The sequence below is a fragment of the Coloeus monedula genome (assembly GCF_965178545.1).
Source record: "Coloeus monedula genome assembly, chromosome: 3".
Taxonomy (NCBI): Eukaryota; Metazoa; Chordata; class Aves; order Passeriformes; family Corvidae; genus Coloeus; species Coloeus monedula.
Genome location: NC_138783.1, coordinates 112,714,015 through 112,739,680, shown reverse-complemented (window position 1 = coordinate 112,739,680; position 25,666 = coordinate 112,714,015). Strand labels below are relative to the sequence as shown.

General features: G+C 38.3%; 1 protein-coding gene across 2 annotated transcripts in view; it reads left to right on the top strand.

Moving 5' to 3' along the window:
• CASK (calcium/calmodulin dependent serine protein kinase) overlaps nt 1-25,666 on the top strand; it is a 187,865-nt gene that overhangs the window by 26,616 nt on the left and 135,583 nt on the right. For both annotated transcript variants that reach the window (XM_082279194.1, XM_082279193.1), the window contains exon 2: nt 22,187-22,299. In XM_082279194.1, the coding sequence (XP_082135320.1) occupies nt 22,187-22,299 (113 nt within the window). The remainder of the gene's footprint in view (nt 1-22,186; nt 22,300-25,666) is intronic.

Below are 25,666 nucleotides of genomic sequence, written 5' to 3'. Positions count from 1 at the left end.
ACTAATAAGTTGAGAAATGTTACATGTAGCAAACTTGGTTTATTGACTTTACTAGCAAAACAGGTCTGTGTTTTAAATTTCTAACATCTAGCATTATTCTGTTTCTAGTATTGCCTATACATAGCTCTGCAGTTCAAAGCTGATCAAGCATTCAGTGCAGTATCTTTTGTTCTGAGCATACAGCAGCTTGCTCTTTGCTTTCGAGTCTGACTTTCCAAACTGAAGACCAGAATGAGTTGTGTGCTGATTTTGTTGGTTTTGTGGCATGTATTGAAGTTGCTTCCTAGCTGAAACATCTCTGTTGTTAGCAGATTCATACATCCTGATGTGAACTGAGGGGAGAGAAAAAAGCATACCAAGTTTGTAACTTGAGCAGCAGTGCCTGGGACCAAAGCTTCTGCAAATTTCCATAGTGTACAACTAAACAAATCCCACTTTCTGGAGTGTCATTTTTGGAAATCTTCTTTCTGGATTGGTCACTGTCCTGGTTTCAGCTGGGATAAAGTTAATTTTCTTCCTAGTGGCTGGTACAGTGCAGTGTTTTGGATTTAGGATGTTGGTCACACACTGGTGTTCAGTTGTTGCTGAGCAGCACTTACAGGAGTCGAGGCCTTTTTGTCCCCCAACCCATCTCACCAGCGAGAGGCTGGGAAGGGACACAGCCAGGGCAGCTGACCCCAGCTGACCCAAGGGATATCCCAGACCATATGGTGCTCAGTGTTTAAACTAGAGGGAAAAAGGTGGCCAAAGGCTGCTGCTCAGCAACAGGCTGGACAGGAGGTGGTGAACAATTGCATAGTGCTTTACTTGTTTGGCATGTAATAATAATAATATGTTTTATATTAATACTGATTTCCCCTTTTGCTTCTGTCCTATTAAACTGTCTTTGTCTCAACCCACAGCTTTCCTTTTTTCTCTCCCCCATCCCACTGGATGAGGGATGGGGAGCGAGCAAGTGCCTGTGTGGTGTTTGCTCCTTGCTGGGTTAACCCACAATGGTTACCAGCATGGTGCCATTATTAACTAGTACTGAGAGTGTGAGCCAATGGAAGCAATTTTCTTAATATAGCTATACTTTAATATTGACACAGTGAACATGGATAGATTTCATACAACTTGCATGCATCTTGCCCTCCAGATGCTCCAACTGTATATATTATGTTTTAGGGCATATGCCTGTGATCTTAAAAAAAGCCAGGAAATAAGTTCAAATAACACTGGAAATGTGAAAAGGAGTATAACTCTTTCTGCCTATGGGTTACATGGTGTGTCTCCTAATAGAGTGTTTTTAGAAGATTGCTGCCAAAGCACTGAAATGTTGAAGTTAATTTAGCATTCCATTTGTGACTTCAGAAAAAAAAAGGAAAATCAAGAGATTAATTACGCAATGTAAATTTGAGAAAGGGCAAATTGAACTCTTTGGTCACTTCTTGTATTAATTCTTCAAAGGGAAACAATTAAATTTTTAATATTTGTTTTATTTTTTCATTTGTCTGATATTTTTTCTTTTTAGTTACTGTTTTTTCCAGATGTCTGCCCAACAGTGGTATGACTTAATATTTCCAAGTCACATCAGTATATATCACAGTTCATGGTGTTTGAGAGAAGAGGTTGGGTATTAACATGGGGCTTTATCAGAACTGTGTAAATGTATGACTTTTCTGGCCTTCCTAAAGCATTTTTAAACATTTCAAAATTTACCAATCTAGTACTTGAAAATAAGCATACCTTTCCCCGAGAACAAATGTGCAAGAAAGATATAACACTGTTAATCCCTTTCTGTTTGCAGTTTAAGTTGGCTTGAAGTAGGTGATTTATTTTTCTCTCTTACCAATGTGAGATTTAGATTTCTTTGTAACAGAGAAATATTTTTTAAATCAGCAGACCTGCAGTATGGGTGTGTCTCCATTGCTGTTTTCTCTTCTTTTTCCTCAGGTCATAGTGGTCTTTTGAATTAACTGTCTTGATCATCCAACCTTAATGTGCTTTGCTGCATTTTCATATTGGTAGAGTGACCTCAGAGTGTGAGAACTGATTTAGTTTTGTATTAAACTAAGCTGAATAATGCACTCTGAAGGTGAACATAATGCTCTCCAACTACTACTGGATGTTTAGAACGTGGGACCAGACTAACCCTAGTTCAGAGCAAGACCCTTGAAAACACTTTCAGTGTGAGCGTTTGGATTCTCAATACTTCTTTGTTCTGCCAGTCTATTCCTATTGCACTGCACATCCTGCTGATGTAGACTTGGGGTCTGGTACAGAATTTGAAGTGATTTTTTGACTGGAGAGGATTTGCAGCAAGTTTACAGATGGCACCAAGCTGGGTGGGAGTGTTGATCTGCTGGAGTGCAGGAAGGCTCTGCAGAGGGATCTGCACAGGCTGGATCCATGGGCTGAGGCAAATTGTGTGAGTTTTAACAAGGCAGAGTGCTAGGTCCTGCACTGGGGTCGCACAACTCCAGGCAGTGCTCCAGGCTTGGGGCAGAGGGGCTGGAAATCTGTCTGGTGGGCAAAAAAAGCTGTCAGTGTAGCAGGGAGGCCAATGGCACCTGGCCCATATCAGCAATACTGTGGCCAGCAGGACCAGGGCAGTGATTGTCCTCCTGTACTGGGCACTGGTGAGACCTCACCATGAATCCTGTGCCCAGTTCTGGGCCTCTCAGTTCAGGAAGGGCATTGAGGTGCTGGAGCATATGCAGAGAAGGCAATGGAGCTGGGAAAGGGTCTGGAGCACAAATCTGGTGAGGAGCGGTTGAAGAAACTGGGGGTGTTTAGCCTGGAGAAAAGGAGGATCAGGGGTGACCTTATTACTCTCTCCAACTCCCTGACAGGAGGGTGCAGCCAGGTGCAGCTGGTCTCTTCTTCCAGGCAACAAATGAAGACAAAAGGAAATGGTCTCAAGTTGTGCTGAGGAGGTTTGGATTGGATTAGGAAACAATTCTTCACCCAAAGGGTTGTCAAGCACTGGAACAGGTTCCTCAGGGAAGTGGTGGAGTCACCATCCCTAGAGGTATTTTCAAAGACGTAGTTTTGGCACTCAAGGGAAAAGCACATGGGTTTGTCTTGGTTAGCAAGATTTAAACCTTATCACATTTTGGTCATGCCTCAAATCAAATACCTTTGAAACTGCTCTTATGTGCTTTTATAATTTCAGGGAAGAATTTTCAAACTGACTCTCCTTTTGCTGGGATTTTGGACTTCACAGCATTATCTCAGTGGAGCAACTTGTGCTAGGCTAGATGGTGAGAAGAAACAACAGAATTTTGTTCTTTTTACCCCAAAGTTTTAGCTTGACAGACATAAATACGGTGACTTTTACTGAGGGGTTTTATTGTCTGGAAAAAATTGGTGGGAATGGTACCTTACCCTAATTTCTCCAGGGAAACTATTCTGCTCTCTGTGTTCATGTGACTGAATTTTGCCAGGATGAGTCAGCTCTCGACAAACAGCTTTTGATTTGTGACAGACCAGATGTTGGCTGTGATGTGTGTCAAGACTCACACCAACCTGATGGAGTGATGTCAACACAAATGGGACGAGACAACTTAATGTGTCCTGTTAACAGAACAGAACAATGTGGTTTAATGTACTGTGCATTCTATTGTGTAAATAGTGTGACATTACTGTAGGCCTGGGCCTGTTGAGCCTGGAGAAGGGGAGGCTCAGGAAGGATCTCACTGATGTGCACCAAATACCTGGAGGGAGGGTTCAAAGAGGACAGAGCCCGGCTCTTCTCAGTGGTGCCCAGTGACAGAACCAGAGGCAGTGGCACAAACCAGGAAACACTTCAACTGTGAAGGCTCCCAAGCCCTGGCACATACTGCCAAGGGAGATTCTTGATTGTTGAAGATACTCAAGGGTCACCTGGACATGGTCCTGGGCAGTTGGCTCTAGGTGGCCCTGCTGGAGCAGCGGCGTGGACCAAATGACCTCCAGAAGTCACTTCCCACCTGAGAAACTTGCACTTTACACTTAAAAAACAAATACAGAATCAAATGTGGAAAATGCAGGTGGTCTAAAATCTGTGGGATATAACACTGAATTGCTTTAAAAAGTTGGTTGTGTTCTAAAAGAAGGGGGTTGTGCACATAATTTAGGAACTTGTTTACATGGCAGACTTTCCAATATGTACTACCAAGTAGTGCTCACTTAAAATTACTTCCTGTTTGGATTGTGACTTGGGAGATTTTTTCAGGTAGGTGTTATGGCTAAAATAACCTCTGAATTTGCATAATTACAGAAGTGCAGTATCTAACTGATAATGAAATAAATGTTTTGGAGAGATTTCTAATGATCTTCTGATTGCATACTAAAACATTAAAATTTCAGGATTTTTAATAGCTGTAGGAACAGCAAACAGATTTTGTTTCAGCATTTTGTATCGTGATTCTCAAGTCATTCAGACATGGTTTTGAATGATAGGTTAACTCTTTGAATCTAAACTTTAGGCAAAAGTGAATTAGCTTTTGATAGAAAAGTCATGGGTTGTGAATTTTGCTTTCATATGAGTGAGATCTTAGCTTTATTTTATAATTAAGCTTCTGGCTGAAGTAATCTTAGTGTAATTTGAATTTGTGTAAAATAGAAGAACATCAGTATAAAAGAGAATCTGGTTTTGTAAATAAGATTCTTCAAATGTTTTTGAGACCCATCTGATTCTGCTAACAATCTTTTGTCCTTTAACACTGGCAAGCACTCAAGTTACGCTCTCCTTTCTTTGTTTCAAGCCTATTGAAGTAACATCTGTTTCTGAAAGGGGTGATCCTTCCAGGGCCAGAAGAGAACTGAAAACCAACTTATAAAAGCCCAGTTCTTTGTGAAGGGTTGTTTTTCACTAAGTCCATTTCTTACCTGTCTCACCCCTGTAGCCACACCTCTGCCCAGGCTGATGGGAACAACCTGGCAGAAGTGGAAGGCCAGGATTTCCTCATTTCCTGATTACCTATATAACAGTTCTTCTTAAAGCACTCATCAAGCCATAGTCCAGGTGGCAGCTGGAGTCACTTTTGATATCTCCCGAGCTTTTCTGCTCTTGTAAAATGTCCAGAGGTGCAGCAGAGCACAGAAAAGAGTCATTGAAGTCTGGCCAAAATAATCTGTTTGCGTGTAAAGGAGGTACATACTTGTCTAGAGTGGAAAGCTCTCTGCTTGTGCTGGAAATTTGTATTAAGTAATAGGGTTTTTTATTGGTGGTATTTGGTTTTGACCCAAAAACGGTACCTAAATTGCATTTAAATTACTCTAAGGCATGTATGAAAATGTTTATATTCTTTTTTTAGTAAATTTGTGTTCTGTTTGTTATTTTAATGCATTGAGGGCAGCTGCTCCTGCAGTCTGTCCAATGTCCAACCTGCTCTCTGTGCTCCTGGGAAGGAAGGTTTCTAGGAAAGCAGCCAGCCTTGAAAGACTTCTGTTCAGATGCAATGTGAGTGTTTTTGTGCTTTTAGCTTTGTTTTGTACATTTAGCTTTGTCATTCAGTCACAGCTGTAATGTTCAAGCACTATGTTGATCTTAAGGTGCAAAGAAAGATGCTCTGTGCAAGGCAAAGGCAGCTTAAAATGGAAAACTGCATTTCCAGGAACTGCAGTTGATAATCTGCGAGTATATTACTTTTTTTAGTGTTTAGCTTTTAAGGGTGAGGTTTTTATTGTTTCACAAATATGTGGGGGAAAAAATTGGAAAAAAACATATATTGAAACTGGGGGTCTTGCTTATAGGAAGTGCCTTCATTAATAAGGCATTATTAGTCAGTTACTGAAGGAGGAATTATTTCTAAAGATTTCAAGACAATATGGTAGTTCTGAGTGCTGCAAGGGGGACAACCAAAGAAGTGTCATGTTAAGCTTCATGATCATGGGGGGAAGAAGAATTTTAAGGGCTTACTACAAAGTTATAATATGGAGGAGGTCCAAGCAGGTTCTCATCTGTTGCTGTATTGGCAGCTCTATCTATTCATAACTTTCAGCATAACTTTTTGCAAACAGCAGAAGACTAGAATGCTCTGAGAAAAGGAGCATCATCCATTTGTATTTTCTCTGTTGGTAAATTTGTGATATCTGTATTTCTTTGCAGTGTACATGAAAGCACAGGAGCTACCTTTTTCTCTGTTGGTACCACAGGACTGCTTGAATTCCAAATGAAAAACTCCATTAAAAAAACCAAACTTCACTGCTTTTTTCTTTTCCCAAACTGGCCTTATTTGCTCTCAATAGAGCAGTTGGAAACTTTAATTTAGGCCAGGTTGTGATGTGGCTTTTAAGATGTTTGGGGTTTTTTAGGGAAATTTAAAAAAGAAAGGAGAGGGCTCTCCTTTGTCCTGTTGGCAGATAGCAAGGTCCTGTAGCTCTGCATTTCACTCACAGCTCCTGAAGAACTGAGAGGTGGAGGAATGATGTCCCCTGTGATTTCTTTCTGTAGCTGATCTCAAGGGTGTAGCCAGGGAGAGGGGCTGTGAGTACCAGATATCACTGCATACCTGCAGTGAGCTCTTGTGAATATCTGTGCTTATCATTGAGGGAACACAACCAGTTTTCAAAGCCTTTAGCACATCTTTCTGTAAGAATTTTGGAAACGTGACTTCTGTGGTACTCAGATAATTTTCTTTTTTTCTTTTTTTTTTTTTTTTTTTTTTGTTAAATTATGTCTGTGGACTTAAATAACTCTCAGCTGTTGTAAATAGTCTGTATTCTAAATGTGTTCTTCTGTTTCACTTCTGCTGTGTGTAGAGGAATTTTCTTTTAACTTAAATTCAGGGCCTGTTGTTCCCAGATAAAGATCTGATGCACAACATAAAAATATTGATTAAAATATTTGTGTAGGACTGTCTGTTCTTAGATTGTGATCTGAAGCTAAACCTTTGTCAATAGATGGGAAAGATTGATAGGGGAACAGAGGAGATGGGACATAACTGTGCATTCTAACCAAAAATCCAACTCTGTGCTGAACTTAAGAAACTCTTTATTAAAAACCATGAATATAAACTTCACAAAACTGGAGTGGGCTCCTTGTGCTGCTGTTTAGGTTGCAATTTGCAGTAATTGAGTTTTCCATATGCTAAAGACAGTGATTTCTGAGAATTACATCACTAACTGTCAGGTAGAATGGTAGATTTCAGCAATGCACTGAGTTTACACTTTCACTGGGATTTAACTTTTTTAACTTTCCTGAAGAAACAAAAAAAGTCTGTCCTTGTTTTTCAGTTTGTACTAATGTGCAGATTTTAGCTAATGGGTAGAAGGAGTAGAGCGCACAGGACACTAATGAAAGAGGTTTTAGCAGCTGACAAGAGGTATCAAAGTCAATCCTGCTGAATTGGGTTTTTGCTGTTCTGTGAAGTTAAATCTTGATGTGCTTCACAGACATGAGCACTTCTCTGTCTTTTAGTAAACTAAGGAGTGTGACTGCTGAGTTTTGCCCAACTCTAACTTTTACAGGAAGACTTAATTTGTTGTCTGACCAGCACTACGTTGTTCATAAAGGCTTCCAAACAATATCAATTTTAATATCAGTTAAATTATTGGGGGTTTGCCTCGTTGTGTTTGAGATGTTTTTGTGCTGGTGTGCTATAATAATTAAGATATTAACTTTAAGGTAGGGGATATTGATACCTCAGACATGCATTTTATGCAAGAGTGAATGAAACTGAAAACTTACTATGCTTGTATCAGGCTTTCTTGTGTTGGGTTGGTTTTTTTTTTTTTTTCAGAAGGCAACAACTTGGTCTGGTATCTTGCATATTTGGTCTTTGAAAAATAAGAACTCCAGTAGAATTAAATATAGAAAAATTATCGTAGCTACTTGATGATGGCTCAGTAGTGCAGTCTCAGATGCACTTAATTCAGAGGAGTAGATTTTTTAAATGATTGCAGAAGATTTGATGGGAACATATATTTGAATTGCTTTGTCACATTTTAATTATGTGTGCATATATGGCAGGAGGTTTGGGGTGTGAATATATGCATCACGTATATCTAAGCCAATATATATTATAAATAATATGCTCATTCAACTGCTGGAAAGGCTAAATCTAGCTTGGGTTTCTCCTTGAAATTGCTGTTGTTTTGAGTGAGTTTGGAATATTACAGCAGTTTTGCCAGGGAATTTAGTGTAGGAATTTTTCATGGTATGGAGGAACCACCGCTTTAAATACGTTGCCATGTGTTCAGTACTATCAACCAATAAAGTCTCCATCTTCAGGGGACTGTTGAGGTTCCAGTGAAGCCATAACTTGTTGGAGGAGTTTATCTGGGGAGATCTCACCTGCAGTGCTTTATCCAGCTCTGGGGTCCCCAACATGGGAAGGACATGGGCCTGTTGGACAAGTACAGAGGAGGGACTTGAAGATTCTCAGAGGGCTGGATCACCTCTGCTGACGAGACAGTTGAGGTTGTTCATCCTGGAGAAGAGAAGGCTCCAGGGAGACCTTATTGTGGCCTTTCAGTACTTTAAAGGGGGTTATAAGAAAGATGGAGAGAGACTTTTTACCAGGGCCTGTAGTGACAAGAGTGTGGGCAACAGTTTTAAACTGAAATGGAGTAGGTTAAGATTGCACATAAGAAAGAAATTCTTTGCGATGAGGGTGGTGAGACATTATGCTTTGGTCCCTATTTCCCTCTCAGTCCCAAAACATAGCCACGTAGTAGCTACTATGAACAAACTTAACTCTCCCCAGCCCATTACAGCACATAAGTGTAACGTATTCCTTTTCCAGGGTGATCAGCCTGTTGGCATAATTGCTTTGTTCTCCTTTTGTGGAACCTGTCCCCTCCTAACAGGCCTTGGCCGTCAAAGTTGGTCTTGTGCTCCTAAAAGCCAAATAAACCCTTGCTGTCAACTTCAACTGCATAAGCAGTTGCCTGGTTACTGTGATTCAAAAAGTGCTGGATGGGTGTTTGAAGGGAATAACTACCATCATAAGCTTTCTTAAAAGTTTTATAAGTTGCGTATGGCTGGGTTTTGGTTTTCACTTGCACAGGTGTCACCCAAAGCATCAGGTGTTGGGTATTTATGTTTTTACCTCTTCACAAGCAGTGTTGTATAGTTATTTGAAAAGCATGCCAACAGGTTGAGTTCTGTGGTTGAGTAATGCTCTGTATTCTCTGCAGTCTCTAGCTCTTGTCTTTCTCTTTATCTCTCTCTTCAAATTGTTTTGACTAGAGGACCATAATAAAGAAAATACAGTGTGATAATTTGATTTCATCTTCCCATTTCCCTCTCCCCCATCTTCAACTGCCAGCACATTTCTCCTCATTCACTTTTTCCTAAATGTTGCCTTTCTTAGCAGTTAACTTCTGGTTCTGTTCTGTGTAGCCTTCAATTCATCTAAAAATATGATTAGACTTGAATTTGCAATGCAATCTCTAGTATAAAGCAGCAGGCTGCTGTGGTAGGGTTCCATAGTGTAGGTACATACTATTAGTCCAAAAGCAATTGGCACTTTTAAATGCTGGTTTTGTTCACATTTGTAACCTTATTTTGTGATTACTTGGGATTCTTCTTAGCCTCAAGAATGTGCCATCATTCAAACCAGAGGAGTAGTCAATTTCTCTGTTTTTGCCTCTTTACTGCCAGGGAAGTTGGTGTGGAGATATGCTTATTTCTCCATGTGTGTATAGCCTAGAACAAAGGTGGAAGCTGCATTTCTGCTGCTGGGCTCCTTTCCAGCGACAGCAGCACCAGCTGCTTGTGGCAGCCAAATGAGCAGCGCTTGGGAATGCCTCGAATAGGCAGCAGCAAATTTCTTACTGAACAGTCTCCTAATTCTTCTTTGGGACTTCTACCAATGTCACTGGATATTTTTAATTTTGTTTTATTTCAAGAACATTGGTGCACAGGTGGTTTTGAGACAGTAATTTAGGGAAGGAATTTGATTCTCTGGTCCAAATGAAGAACCACAGTATTTATCACTTCAGGTGAAATCACTTTTAGTTTGATTTGAATTTGAAGTGACGTGATTGAAAGAATACTTCGACTTTTTGCTTTTTGGTGAGAGAATGTGTAAGGACCCAAGGTGTTGCTTGGCAGCCTCATATCACTGTTCAGCCTTTGAACATAAATAAAGGGCAGCTGGAAACTGGTGAAATGTCAGGTGCTGTTCCTGACCTGGACCATGGATTCAGCTTCCTATTTTTATCGATGTCCCAAAGGTCAAATAATCACTTGCAAGAGTGTGGGATGTTTCAGTGTGTGCACTTTACATGGTCGTGCACAGATGGAGTCAGTGCTCTGATTCCTGCTAATTTTGTATTTCCAGGAGTAATTTGTTGTTTGGTCTTTTTTGAAAAGCAGTAGTAAAACCCTTGTCTTCTCCTGGCAGGTCACTGGCACCCTGTGCTTTCCTCACAGTGGTGCTGGCACAGACTTCAGTACAGCTGTGTTCAGAGCTCACTGGGAAATTCATCCAGGCAGCTTTCCCTATTTGTAATAAAAAAAAAAAAGGAAAAATATTTTATGTGGCTTTTAAGTAAAGGCTTTACTTAAACTAAATTAGTTTCAGTTAACAGTTCTATTAAATGTTTAGCCATTAGAAAACATTGTGGTTTTTTTTAATAAAGAAGTTGTGAAATGATCATGTAATGCGTTATGCTGCATGTGTACTAATAATTGTCATGTAGGTGCTTATAGTTCACCCAGGAATAATTGTCCTGCAGTTAATATGAGAGATTCTGTATGGCTGAGTCTCCCTAATGACAAGATTTTGCTAAGGAGAGACCTCAAACTTTACATTAGCACATGAAGAGAAGAGCTGAATTTCAAATTCATGAACAGTTATTTTAACAGGAACTGGTGTCTCATATTTAAATACTTAGGCAGGGTATTTTTTATCATCCAGATATTTAGTTAGGTGAATAGTTCTTTTCAGTTTCAAAGTTTTTTCTAGTAGCTGCATTAGCTTTTTCCAATAATTGTAGAATCATATAATCATTTTAATATAATTTTTGAAGTAGCAAGAAAGATGATATTTCACAGAATCACAGAATATTCTGATTTGGAAGGGACCCACAGGGATCATTGAGTCCAACTCCAAATAAGCTGCCATAAATTAACTTATTTCAATGTAGGAAAAGTCTGAACTAGTAGAGATGGTGTATAGACTGATGTTTTTCTTACAGAGATTCCTAGACTGTTGAAATACAATCTATACTTTAAAAAAAAAAAAAAAAAAAAAAATAGAAAAAACTACCCCAAACCAGAAAATATACCATGACTTCAAACAGTAGTTTGTATGCATTAGATATGTAAAAATACAAGAAACTACTATTCAGAAACCAAACAGATCCAGTCAGAGAAACTAAATTTTCTTCATCTGTGACATTTTTCATTTCAGTACGTTGTTGAAAGCTTCAGACCTTAAGAGGTCAGAATTCATTCATTTCTCCCCTGAAAAGAGAATTCAACAACTTCCTATAAATATCATAACCTGAGACTTTTTTTCCCCAATATTCAGCTGAATGTTCCTAATAAATCCCATAATCCTTCCATAATTTGCAATGTTATGAATGACCCTAAGGGCTGATGATGAGAGTCATAAATTCAATTTCTGAAATACTGGAAGTTCTCCAACATGTTTAAAAGAAAACCTCAAGTGTTAATGCTTTCCTTAGTTTCATACACGATTTTGATGACAACTTAAGAAATTTAATACTTTTGAAACACACAAGACAGACTTTCTTTTTGGGATACTTTCCCTTTTCCCAGCACATTAATGTAGTTGGCAGTTCAGAGGCCACACTCTTGTAAGAAGTACAAGAAAGTCTGTCTGGATCAAGATGTTGCAGATAATTTAGCATTACTGATCAGTGCTGCAATGGAGAACTTTCTCACTTAGAAACTTGATTTCTCTTACTGGCCTCAGTAACTCCTGTTTATTGGCTCCAAAGGGTCTTGTGAGTTGGCATGCACATAGAAATATCCCTTAGCCTGTGATTGTTAGTGACAGCCTGACTGAACTGAGTTGGTTTTTGGTTTGGTTTTGTTGGTTGCTTATGGTTTGGGGTTTTTTTTAAACAGAAATTAATATTGAGCTATACAGGAAGCAATTTTGATTGAACTGACTATCAGAGTAAATTCTGTTTAGGTCTGTGTGTGCGTTATAAAAATATTATTTTGTTTGACCATTGCTGTCTTTCAAGTTTGAGACTTTTTACTGTGTAGTGGTAGCAAATTAAATGGCAGTTTTGTTGTTAGTCTGATACGGGGAACAGAGAGGCCCCTAAAGAATTGCTGATTTCATTCCATATAATGCAATATAAAGGTGATACATTTTCAATATTGAGGAACTGTCGTGTTACCACAGACATGATAGCAATATTTAAATGAGGTTATTTCCATTAAAAATGTTAAGTTTCTTCTCTGTTTCTGTATTGGCCCATGCAAGTTAGATGTACCTTTGTCCTTTTTAATGAACGTGTAGGAGGCTTCTGATTTTGCCAGACAGTAGTGTTGGGGCAGCTGAATTTTAGTGCTGGTGTATTCCAGGCAATGAGAAAAACCCTTTTATGAATCAGATCTTCCACTGCTTCTCCCTGACTTCCCTCTTGTACTTTGGGTTGCTGGGTTTTTTTTTTTTTTTAAATGAAAGATAGCAATATGATAAATCTAAGTAGTCCATATTGGATTAAAGAAGAAATTAACACAGGGCATTCAGAAAAGAAATAGTGTAAAAATGGAGGTTTGACATTGGCCAGTTTTGGATTAGATGTCTGTCAGGTTATTTTAAAATAAAAAAAAAAAAGCTAAATTGAACTGTACTGTTACAGTTAAGCTATCCTTTTTTCCATGCAACATTTGAGGATAAGGCAGAGGAGGACCTGGACACCATCCAGAAAGGACTTTAGTAGTGGAAGTTATGAACTTCTAAAAGAGGATTTACCACTTGAGAATGGAAAAACTAGTAAACCTTTGGGGTAGACTGAGGCTGGTTGGCTGTAAACAACTCAGCAGAAGAATGCAGCTGTAGTAGGTGGCTCAATGATCTGCGTGTGAAGAAGGCAAATAAAGGATTGTGTACCAGGCACAATATTTCCAGCAGAGAAGAAAACATTGTTAGCATTGTGCAAACTCTTGCTAAGACTTCATCTGGAGTTCTACCCACAGTTCTGGTTGCTTTTGTTAAGGAAAATTAGAACTGGAACAGGTTCTAGGAAGAGTTTCTGAAATGAGAGAACCTGTCATTAAAAAAAAAAAAAAAACACCATTTTGTTAGGCTGGGATAAATCTTATGTAAGTTCAGTTTTATTAGCAGGACTATTATATTTAAAGTGGACATTAAAAGTAATAAAGGGGAATAAAACATAACCAGAGTGCAGGGGGAGAGATGGTGTAGGGAGTGATTAATGCATGGGCGTTCACCTGAGGGTGTAATTTCCTAAAGGAGTTTTTGGCAACAGTGGTGGCTGACATACTCCTGTTTTTCTTATTCATCTTGCTCTGTGTGCTGTCAAAAGCACTTGTAGTTGCAGGACAAATACACAGTGGAGCCAGCTATATGTGGATTTACCCAAGACATTCTCAGATCAGTTCCTTTGCCTCATTGTATGGGTGCAGGTCCCTCAGGGGTTGTAGGACCCTATGAAAGATCATTGTGGTCTGAGACAAGGTTCAGCTTTAGCAGCAGCAGTGCTGCTGGAGCACCTCTTGTCCCAGCTGTTCCTTCCTGGGTCTGACTGTCTGGACACAGCTCTTTGCACAGCTGTGCTTTGAGCTAAACCAAGCACCTGCCCTGAATGAAAAGCAGCACAGTAAAAAAAGGGAGAGTGGCTTTGTCTGGGGTTTTTTGGGTAGTTTTTGTTTCTCCTTTGTTTTAGTTGAGTGTAACCATGCCCAAGCTGTTCCGGGGTGATGCGGTAGCCAGAGGGGCTGCTCGTTTTGCCAGTGTTCTGCTGAACAAATGCTGGTGAAGCCACAGCCTAAGATGGAACAAGGCTGTGTTACACATGAATGGGATAAAAAAGTTCTCTGAATGGGAAAAGAGAAAAATAGTGATCATCATCTCTAGCTGATGAGCCGAGCCTGTAGGTGCTCTACAACGTCTCTTCTTTTGACGGCAAAGCTATTAATTTTAATATACTCCCTTTTGTTCTTGTAATTGAAGCGCTTCTTTTGACACATTTGTTCACTCTTGCTGCTTTTCTCCTCACTGTTGAATGATTTCATACCTAAAGTAGTTTTACAATTTTTTTTTTCTGTTTTCATTCACTGCTTCCTGATCTTCTGCTCTTTTTCTTCACAAGGAAGAGAAACAGGCAAAACACTTGGTCACATATTAAAAGTCCCTGTTAGGAGATCAGCATCAGTTTTTCTGAACACTCTTGAGCTGATGCTTTTGATTCAGCTGCTGGTGTGTTGTGTTTTTCTGTGAAGTGTTGCAGAATGTTTGAGCATAAAAATAAAATTTTGAGGATTTTGATTCTATGCGTTATTCCAGTATTTGATGCCATAAAGATCCCTTTCCCCCTTCTAACCGTGTATGACTCTTGATTTTAAAACCAGGAAAAGGCATCATATTCACAGTGGAAATTTATCAGTGGACAAAGCTCTTCTTATTTCTCCCCTCTCCTGTTCAAGTACTAGGATTTGTGCTTTGATTACCAGTCCTCACTAGCCCAAAATCACTTACTGCATGAGATACAGATTCTTGTCTACCTCAAGGTGAACCAGAAAGTTGTATTTGTTATCAGTTTCTTGAGTTCTTTATTGCTGAGGGGGTGGAATGTTTCTTTTCAGCTTAATGAACCAATTTTGATTCTTCTTTCTCACCAACAGTTAAAAAACTGGTCAAAAAACCCTTTTTGAAAAAGTTCCATTTTCTGAGATTATAATTATTTATACCATAATTATGGAAATGTCTCATCATTTACCTCTGTATGCTTAGTACATACATGCCTAAAAATAATTTTTTTTTCTTCTTTCATCCATCTGGAAATGGGAAAAATAATCAGTCACTTTCTTGAACATTAATTCTGTTATTATAGTTTTAGACCTGTGTGCTGTTTCAGGAAAGTGAAAAAAGTGTTCCGTGTCTAATCTTGCAGCAAAAGCAAATTAGTAGTGAATCACTGGAAACATATTATCAAGGAAGAAATGACCTAAAAAAGGAATCTGTGGATCCAAGAGCCTGAACTCCTTAAAAAGTCTATTTAGTAGTTACTTGAATCTGAGATCTTGACCCATAGCTAGGAAATGACCTTTAATGAGTTGAAAAATACAAAGTGAGGGGAGATCCGGGGACAGGCTCTTGAAGGGCTGCTCTGGGTCAGTAGCTATTGCCTCTGTTTGGAACAGTCCCCGCACTTCAGTGTCAGCCACACATGACCCTGAGCTGATGTACTGTGACCTCCTGTGTGTGCCATGTGGCCCTTCCTTCCTGTGCAAGTGTGGCCCTTGGGAAGCCACCCAGCAGCTCCTGTTGGACCTTGTTCCAACAGGCCCTGACAAAGTGCATTTCCTACTTCTGTACCTGCTACAGCTGCAGTGTTCAGAACGATTCTTGTAAGACCATGAAACCTATTACTACAATATTTATTGAAAACAGATTTTGCATGTCTGTGTGCTAAGGTGAATAATTGCAAATGCTTGTTTTTGAGGAGGGAGATAGGTTCTGTTTTCTTATAAGAAAACCAAACCACACCATGGTAGTATCATTTTTGATAGCAACAAGTGCATATTCTGATAAAATTTATTAAGCACATCCCTTTAGAAGTACCTTCCAGCTTAAACCCTTCTGTGAGTCTGTGAATAAAATGGGAGAATTGACAGGGATAAGGTCAGTGTTAACAGGTAATTGGGAATTCAGAAATGAAGTGTATGTGAACATAAAAATACTTTCTGAATCCTTTGTGTGTGAAGAATGTTGTAGGTGACTGGTGCTGAAATATTTATTTCATGGTAATAGAATAGTGAATTCAGTGAGCATCTTATCTCTATGTTCTTCCTTTTCCATCCCCTCAATATCCCATCCAGTCAGTGTAAAAGAAGAGTTGTTTATAAACTATAGATGCATTAAAGATATTTTTACATATCAACATCTGTTTACAGTATATGTATGCCCAAGAGATTTGGTAGATATAAAGAAAGACTGATAAAATGTTTCTGACTTTTTTTCTTGATAAGAAGAAAAATCAGACCACAAACTTAGCATTTTTATTGGTAGAGGTGACAGATCGGTTAAGGATAGCTTATCCTTTTAGCTTGGAGATAGGAAAGACAGGACAGCAGAAGAAACCTCTTTCTGCCTGTATTTTGCTTTTATACTGACAAAACCATGTAAACAAATTTCTGAATTACTCCATAAAATCTCTAAAATTGAAGGTAAATATTTTTTCAGTTTGCTGCATGAATTCAGAGCATACCCTAAGGCTCTTTTGGGGAGTATTTCACTTTCACAAGCACTGGTATAGCTGCTCCTTCTCTGGTTTTTTTGTGGCTGGAAAGCAGTGGTTAAGATTTAGTGTTATATATATCTTTTTTTCTGTTGGATTAATATTAGAAAGTATGTATCCATATTGGGGTGAGATCCAGTGAACTGCTGTCTTGTGCTTTGTTCTTTGTAGGTTTCACCCTAAAGCTGAGTTTAAACACAGACTTGGTTTCAAAGATGTGAGCTGTTGAAAAGTAGAAATAGATAGAATGTGATAGAAATATTGCTGTCTGGGAACTCAGTTTTGTGGCTTTTACTGGGATATCTAATTTTCTAAAGTATCAGATCTTCAACCCAAATGCTCTTCTGTGCCACAGTCATCATAATGCATTCTTTTAAATTTTCCTTTGAGAGTAAAACAAAAAGTGTCAGCCAAGCATTGCCAGTGATGGCTTTTCTAAATGTGGGTGCCCTCTAATCTGAAGTGCTAGTTCAGAGAAAGGTTCAATCACTATTTTAAACTGCAGTGCCATGTGTAAATGAGCTGATACAGTGATTAATTGGAGGTTTAATTAATTTTGGGAATAATTTTCGAAAGAGGTTCACTTCAATTAAAAGGAAAGGGAAAGTTAAAGAACAAGTATATGTTATAAATTGTGTGGATGAGTGAGGAGGGGAAAATATCTATTTCTTTAAATGTAGTAGCAAATTGTTTTCTTTCCAGTAATTGTCTTCAATTTGAATACAATTGTTTTGAAGTTATTAACCACATTAGTACAAAGTTTGCAGCTTAAGTAAGCAAATGCATCGCCCTTAAATAAAAAAGAAAAAAAAAATCTGGGTATATATGTCTTTTTTTCTGTGACTTTATCTGTGTACATCTGTAGTATCTTATTGAAACAAACTGACAAAACCCTTTTTAGAAAACACTGATCTTCCATTTAAAATGTTGAATTAAGGTGACTTTAAGACCTGTGTTGCATGCTTTGTGTTCTTAACTATTAAACTTTGTTAAATAAGGAAAAGGAATCCAGGGCCTTTTACTTCTAAATGGAAGGTCATTTTTAAAGGAGCACTCTGTTCAGTGGAGAAGATATTATTCATTATTTTGGGGTTTTTTCTGTCAAAATGTTCAACTTTTTTTTTTTTTTTTTTAAGTTAAGGAAAGTGCATTTGAGAGCCAAACCACCTTGTTTTATGTTACCTTGTTTTCTGTTAAGTTCCTCAAAAAATTGTGACTCACTTGGAAGAGATGTTGAGCAAATTTATGATGGTCTGATATGACCTAAAATCTCAAGTTTTGAGGCTCTGAAGCAAAGGGGTTCAGGAAGTGTCTTTACAGGAATTGCATTCTCACAGATGGGCTCAGTAGGAAGGAAACAGGCTGTAGTATATTGCAGTCCCAACCAGTTCTTCTTGCAGACCATCAAGGATTGAAGGAAAGGAGACAGGAAGCAGAACAGAGAGATAAACTGACAAGATTGTAGTGTAAAAAGACAGTTTGCAATATATTGGTTTATGACTGTTGTCCTTGAAGTCCCAGTTACACATTAAGTTAAATAATTTAAAGTGAAGGAGATGATAAAAAAGCTTTGATGTTATCAAAGTTCTAGGGTTTTATTCTAATTCAAGTGTTGTACTCCTGAAGGAGAGAATAATTAATAATTGATTTTCTTCAAGTTTATGTCTAGCTGATAGAAAACAAGCTGCTCTGTGCTAGACAAGAATGTTATCATCAGAAAATAGTTTCAGTACGGTAAAGGTTACATCAGGCCTGCTCTGCTAATTTGAAATTTTGGAAACATGAAAAGACATGAGACAACCTCTTCAGCATTCCAGTCCATGTTTTATGGCCAATATGTACTCACTAACCTCCTCAGTAATGTAGTACTTGGAATTCCATCTGCATAAGGCAGCAAAATTCATCATGCATCCCAGCTTCAGTTTAAGTTAATATATTTTGGATTTTGGCATACATTGCATGTGGGATTCCAAGTGTTCCACGTGTTAGAGTGTGCTTCTGCCAACCTTGACAAAATATCAGTGAAGAATTCATCTGTCCTTACTGCTTGTGTGTTGTAATGATCTTCATATTTCAGTGCAAGCTGGCTGCAGAGAAAGATTTTGCAAATTTGGGTTATGTCTGTTAAAGGTAGCACAGAGAGGAATGAAGTATAAAGCACATGACATGGTTACAATTTGTATGACTTAGAAAATGAGGTCTTATACGACTTAACTCAGTTACTCTTAATAAATAAATACACAGTTTTATCCATTTCTGACAGCTTTGATGATCTGTCTAGGGTTACAGTTGTTCCTTCCCCAGTCTGTCACCTCTGTACTTTAGATCTGTAAAATTCGAGCTGCAGGGTTGGCAAAATGAGCTTTAGAAGTTGTCATTTAGCAGGGGTGTGATACACATTTCCCCATCTGCAGGCACAACTGTTGAACAGCTCCTCGTCGGAGCTGAGAGATGAACTGTTGTTCTTTCCTCACTGGGTGGTTTCAGTGCTGAGTCTCAGGGTGGCCTGAAAGACTTCTGTTGCTCATCTTCTAAATAGGGTTTGGAGCTCTTGTGTTGGGAAGCAGGGATTCTTGTTTTCTGGCTCGGGTTATACAGCATCACCGTGGGCTGTTATAACTTAATTTGTAAACTTGCTGTGTGCCATTGCAGCTGGAGAGGACTAACTGCAACCATGATTTATTTAAGAGTTCCTTTGTGTTACTTGGCACATGGAAGGAATGGTGCCTGCTTAATTGATCAGGGTACCTCTCATGAGTGTTTTAAAATTACCTAAGATTGGACTATTCAAGATTCTGTTGTGATGCTGTTGTCATGGGATGCATTAATCTGATGTAGTGTTTTAACACTATTTTGAGGCTGTCTGCAGCTTGAGTATGAGAGAGTTTTGGAAAAGTTGGAAATCTGAGGTTTGTAAATAGCTGAGTCTTTCTTTGGGTTGTGTTTAAAAGTATTTTTATTTCTATATGAAATTGCTGTATTGTTTAAATAGAGTTAATTGTGGGCGTCACTGAATTCATAGAATCCTAAAATAATTTGGTTTGGAAGGGACCTTAAAGATCGTTTGGTTCCAACCCCAGTTCTTGTATTCTGTGCTTTACAGCACATTTCATTTACTTGAGAGTCTTTGTCCTCAATCCAAGTAGAGAAGTCTCTTGTTGAAATCATAGTGAAGTTTCAATATGGCATAAATTATGGCCATAAATTTTGAGACTGTAGAGGTGTCTCTGTACCTTTTCTGTTACACAACTGAATAGAGTGCTCTATTTTTTTGTCCCAAATTTAATATGCAGGAAGGAAATTACTCAAGTCAGGATTTTAAAACATTAATAGATAAGGGAAGGACAAATCAGGCCATGGTTGTACAAGATAGAGGTGGGTTACACACAGATCTGATCCTCTCAGAGCTGCAGTTTGTAGGCTCCTTTTTGATTTATGGTTCTTCCAACCCTCTTTTTTTGTCTCTTCAAAGCACATACACACACTGTGGTGGCTGGGCAAGCTCTCCTGCCCAGACTTGGCAAAACCAGGAGATCTAAAAGTAGCCCAGCCAACAGCAAGAAATATTTATATTCATAGAGTTTGTCTGAATTAACAGAAATCGGGGATCTACGTATGGGTAAGAATATGGTCTTCTGAGGTATCTCTGCACTCCAGTGATCTACTATTCTATATCAGAATATGTTAAAAGCATTATTTAATGTCTCCAGAAAGGCTTTGTGGGGGGGAAAAAACAATGACAGTGTAAAGAAAAAGGATCATTTGAATGACATATATTTAGTTTCTAGTGATTTATGACAATTAGGAGTGAAAGCAGGTGTTGCCAATGTTGTTCCAAAGCTGCAGTTTAGGTTTTGAAATGGTTTTAGATTAGCGTAATCTAAATGTATTCTTACTTTTTTTTACAATTTTACTTTGATGGATGCTAGAGGAGTAAACAGAAATTTGGGATAAGAAGGTGACACTGATCTATATAAAGAGGGACTTTTCCATGGAAGATCACTTTTTGAAACGTGGAGGGAGGATTCTAAGTCAGTAGCTGTATCCTTCCAATGCCAATTGAAGTCAGCTGAACCTTTTCCATTTAACGATGAAAGTGGATTTCTATGTATTAGAGGCTTAATTGATCATCTTTTTAAAAATATCTGTGGTAATTTTTGCTAAAAGACCAAATAATGAATAATGGGTGGGGTGTGGATTCAGGAGAGAAAACAGCCATTAGTAGGGGGCATTTCACTGTGTGTTTGGAGCAAGGCAAGAAGAAAGAAAATAAACATGCATTTTCTTGAGTAGTTCATTCTGAGTACATCACATGGCCCTAGTTGTGCTAATAAATGTTTTCCTTACTTGTGAATATTTAGATTGGGATTCATTGACCAGTTTTGGTATTCATGTTCTCTGTCAGAAATAATCCTATTTCAAGAAATCTTTGCAAGCATGTTGTGTGTTGAAAGGGTACAAAACTTGGATTTTAGCTATGTGAGTACAGGTTTGGTAGTGTGATGAATTACACATTTTGAATCATCTGGTGTGTAAAGGAATACCAAAAGCCAGTTATAAAGGTTTGTAAGGGCCCTCAGAGGGACATTTCTGCCTCCTCAGGGTACCTTTTATTTTGAGAATTGTGTTGCTTTGCAATCTCATTGCTCAGAAATGTGTCAACTAACTTCCAGTTCATTGTTTGACTGGAAGAATTTGTCTTTCAAGCTGTGTTAAAGCATTTATTTCACTCAGCAGGTGAATGTTCACTCAATAGACAAACTTCCGAACAAAGGCTCTTTCCATCCTCAAATTTTCCCCCACATCTTTTTGAGAAGACTTCAGAATGGATTTCTTTAGAAATCACATGTCAGTCATTAAATAAGGAGCAGTAAAAAAGGATTGATTTGCCACAGCTAGTGAACTCTAGAAACAATCCTATTCTGTTTTCATAACATATTAATTTTTCATGTTTGAAAGCTTGACCTACCCTATTTATCTGATGGTATTGGTTGTTAATATTGGACGGAAGATTCCATATTATAAGTTAAGGCACCAAGAACTTAAATGATCTACTAAAAGATGCTTCCAAAAATACATATTGGTGCTGATGGTTTTTAAAAGGTTGCCATTGTTCTGACTGGTGCTTTGGCAAATGTAACTTCAATTTCAAAAAATAACTACTCTTTTTTATTTGAGTGCAATGGTAACATCTGTCTGAACTAATTTTAATCTTTTCATCTGTAACTGCTGTGAGGATTCTCTAAGTGCCATAGATTAGAGAAAACCACGAGCTTTTGTGGAATTTCAAAGTATTGTAATGGAGGCTGTTTGTATCTAGTGATGTCAAACTTGAAATAAACCTGTTTGTGTAAAACAGACAAACTGAAACAGCTCACAGTTCTGTTACTCTTGTCATTGTCCATTTTCCTCTCAGCATAGGACTGAAAGAAGGAATGTGTTTCTCACCTCCATTTTTTCCCCCCTATTTGGATTTTGCATCTAAATAAAGTCTACTTAAAATATAATAGTAGTGATGTCAGTTACATATTACATAAGGTTTCTAAGAGCATAGCCTTTCTAAATGGTCAGGGTAAGAGAATATGTCTTTATTATAGGCGAATACAGAACTCACTTGATGTTCTTTACACCAGTCTATAGTCGGAACGATTAATTTTACATTTAATGGGCAGCAAGGACGAGAGCTATATTCTGTGCAAATACTACATTTGAATGCACGAGTGGAAACCTTGTTGGGAAGTAAGAGAATTGCAGCTCACTGAAGAAGAGAATGGTTATTCATTGCTGTTTGTCTGTGTTGCAGGGGTCCGTTCAGCGTCGTGCGGCGATGCATCAACAGGGAGACAGGGCAGCAGTTCGCTGTGAAGATCGTCGATGTAGCAAAATTCACTTCAAGTCCTGGATTAAGCACAGAAGGTAAGAATTAATAATTAAGCAAACTCCCTGCAGACAGGTTTTTTTTGATTTGTCAGCCTTTCCTATGTTTGCTCTCTTTGTGATACTTTCTGTTTTATATTTTCTGGAAGTTTTAAAGCAAGGTCGTATATCTCCAAATTAGCTTAGGGCTTGCATTTCTTATCTCTAGTAGTTTCTCCATATATTCAGTGGTGATCATAAGTAGTAGAAAGATAATTAGGTCTAAACCATTTCTATTTCTATTTTCTTTTTTTTAGGAATTTGAATTTCATATAAAGAGAATAGTTCTGAGTCAAAAAAGCATACACAGGAAGTAAAGTAAGAACACGAGTTCTGTTTTTACTAGTCCAGATTTAGCAAGTAATTTGCTATAAATGGGTGAAGACTTGCTATTAAAGTGCAAAATTATATAAAACTATATTTTTCATATAGCCAGGATTACAGGCAATGCTGCAGAACTGCTACAGTGTAAATACAAGGCTGTAACTCTTAACATTTCCTATTTTAGGGTAAAACAGTCTGTTTTACAAGTTGAATATACAACTTGTGTGTGCATAAAGTTCTTCTTTTACCCTACATGGAGAAGAGCATTGGCAACAGAGTGAGAATTGCTGTGTACTCCATGTCTTGTATTTTTTTTCTCGAGATCATATTCTTTTGTACAGTAATGTTTTTGGGAGGTTCCACTGATGCCATCTAAGTTCTCATGAACCCAACTTTAGCAGCAAAAAAGGGTCAATGACTTTTTGTTGGTATTTATAACAAACAGTATCTTGAGCCTTAATGACTAGTTTGATTTACAAGGTAAAACACAGGTCTTGCTTCAGACTTTACCAAATATTTTCATTTAATAATGCCATTGCTAGTTTCTTTTTTCTAGCCTCCAAAAAAAATAGGCCACATTTTCCACAATATTTAGCTTCTGATTAGCTCCATTATGGTTTTGGCAAGTTATACCAAAACCATTGCATTTTGTGCTAATGAATATTTATTAAAATGATTTGATGTCTTTTAAATAAGTTCTGTCTGTATTCTGGTTTTTTCTGAGCCTCATTTGAACTACTGATGGTAGGACACATTTCTACCTCTGGTGGTATATTGCTTTCCTGGCTCCATGACAGTAAAATTCAACCTTTTGGGGCCATGAAGAATTCCTGAAAGGGAAAAGTAGTAGACAAAAGAGTAGGGACTGGTGAGGAAAAAAAGAAAAGCCAATAGTAATAGCAGATTCACTGAAAAAAGATAACTGTGGATGGTTTGTAATTTCTGCCTGGGTCTAAAGAATAGGCTTGGGAGTGTATTAAGAAATTTTGGGTTTTTCCAATTCCACTTTTTTTGTGTTGTTGTAATTACAATTCAAGGTAGCTGGTCATTGAGGTAGGATCACAAACATTTTCTATGTTTAGTGGTGCTTGTGTTTTGTGGTTTTGGTTTTGGATTGTTGATGGGATTGTTGTTGTTTTGGGGTTGGTTTTTTTTAAGGTTTGAATTGTTATGCCTTGAATTTTTGTAATAAGACACAAAGACACATAAATGTGTAAGTGAGTATGGAAGAAGTTCTTACCTCTACGTAAGAATGTGAATTTTTCACAAACTTTCCATTTGCTGTACTCTTTACTTTGTTTTTCCTCTGCTTTTTGTTTGGGGTTGTTTTGCACCTCTACCCAGGTTCTAGGGGAGTTTTAAAGATTTATTTTTCTAATTTGTGTATTTCCGATATGGCATTGCTTAAGCACATTGGTGGGCAGCCATGATGGTGGTACTGGTATAAAGTAAGTATACCTGTGAGGAAGCTGCATTTGTAAATTGTGTTAAAGTGTGAGCTGTAATGAAGTGATAAGATTAACCCTTGGAGATATTCTTTACCTTGAAGTTTTGCCCTCTGCAAGATCAGTTTGCTCTTGAAGGTTATCTTTGCACAATTCTCCACCTCCAGTCTTTGAGGCACAGGAGTGGGAGAACAGGACAAATCTGCATGTGAGGGAGCTGATGACCATTCCTTCCATTAATTCCACTTATATCCAGAGTGCTTAGAGCTAAAGGGCCCAATATGCCTCCACACTTTCAGATTAAATCTAGAAAGTCTTTGTTCTTGAGTACTTTCACATAAATACCCCCATGGGATGATGTGTTTATGGGTAAGAACTTAATTATTGTTTGTCAGCAGTGTACTCTTGTGGCAAAGGCAGCCAACTGCACAGTAGAGCATTGCAGAGGTGTAGCCAGCAAGGCAAAGGAAGTGATTGTTCCCTCTATTCATCCCTTATGAGGCCACACTTGGAGCACTGTGTGCAGTCTTGGTTTCTCCAGGACAAGAAAAGCAATGATGCACTGGCATGAGTCCAGCAGAGATGGACTAAGTTGATCCAGCCTTAATAAGCTGAGATTTGGTGCTGTCTTCAGTTTCTTCATAGAAGGATACAGAGCAGATGGAGCCAAGCTCTTCATTTGGGCACACAGTGAAAAGACAAAAAGCCATGTGGACAAATTGCAACATGAAAAAATGCCAATTAGAGACAAAGAAAAGAAAAATCTGCACCTCATTGCACAGAGAGTTCGTGGAGAACATCCTCAGAGATGCTCAGAAGTGGATTGCACGAGGCCCTGAGCTGCCAGGGCTGTTTTGACCAGCTTAGAGCAAGAGTTTGGACTAGGTTGCCTCCAGAGGGTCTCTCCAGCCTATAAATTCTGTGTTGTTTGTAGCAGCAGTCTAAGTAATGTGTGGGGCAATATAGTTGAAATACTGTATAGGGAAAAAATTTAGGCATAACAGTACTGTGCTAAAAAAGAGATAATTTAAAACTAATTTTGATTGAATGTTTTGATTTCTTTAATCTGTGAAGCAGCTGGGCACCAAATGGGTTTTAAAGGGTCTATTTTCTAACCAATTCATTTAGAAAAATACATACTGGTGTCTTACAATAGTGGTGTCTCCTTAGCAGAGTAACAAAAACAAGCTGGAAAGCTTCTCTAGGCTGGTGTGTTACCGGTTGGTGTTATTGTGGGTATTTGTGGCATATGATGGAGAAGCCACTAGCTCACAAGACAACTTTTATCAGGTATAGTGTTCTCTCTGTAAGGCTGCTCAATACTCATAGCATGTAGAGGGACAGACATCTCAAGTGATTTTTGTGTCTCGCTGCATCACTGCAGTGGTTTGATAATAGCAGGGAAAATTAATGCTATGTAACAATGCCTGACAGCTAGCAAATCTAATCTAGGCTAAATTCTGTTGGATTTATGTATTAGTATTCATGGTCTTGCATATTGTGTATCATCAATCTCTGTAGTGTTGTAATTCAACCATATTAATGAAGTATATTGACACCTTGTCACTGTTCAAGTGGCCATGTGATCTGCTGGATTA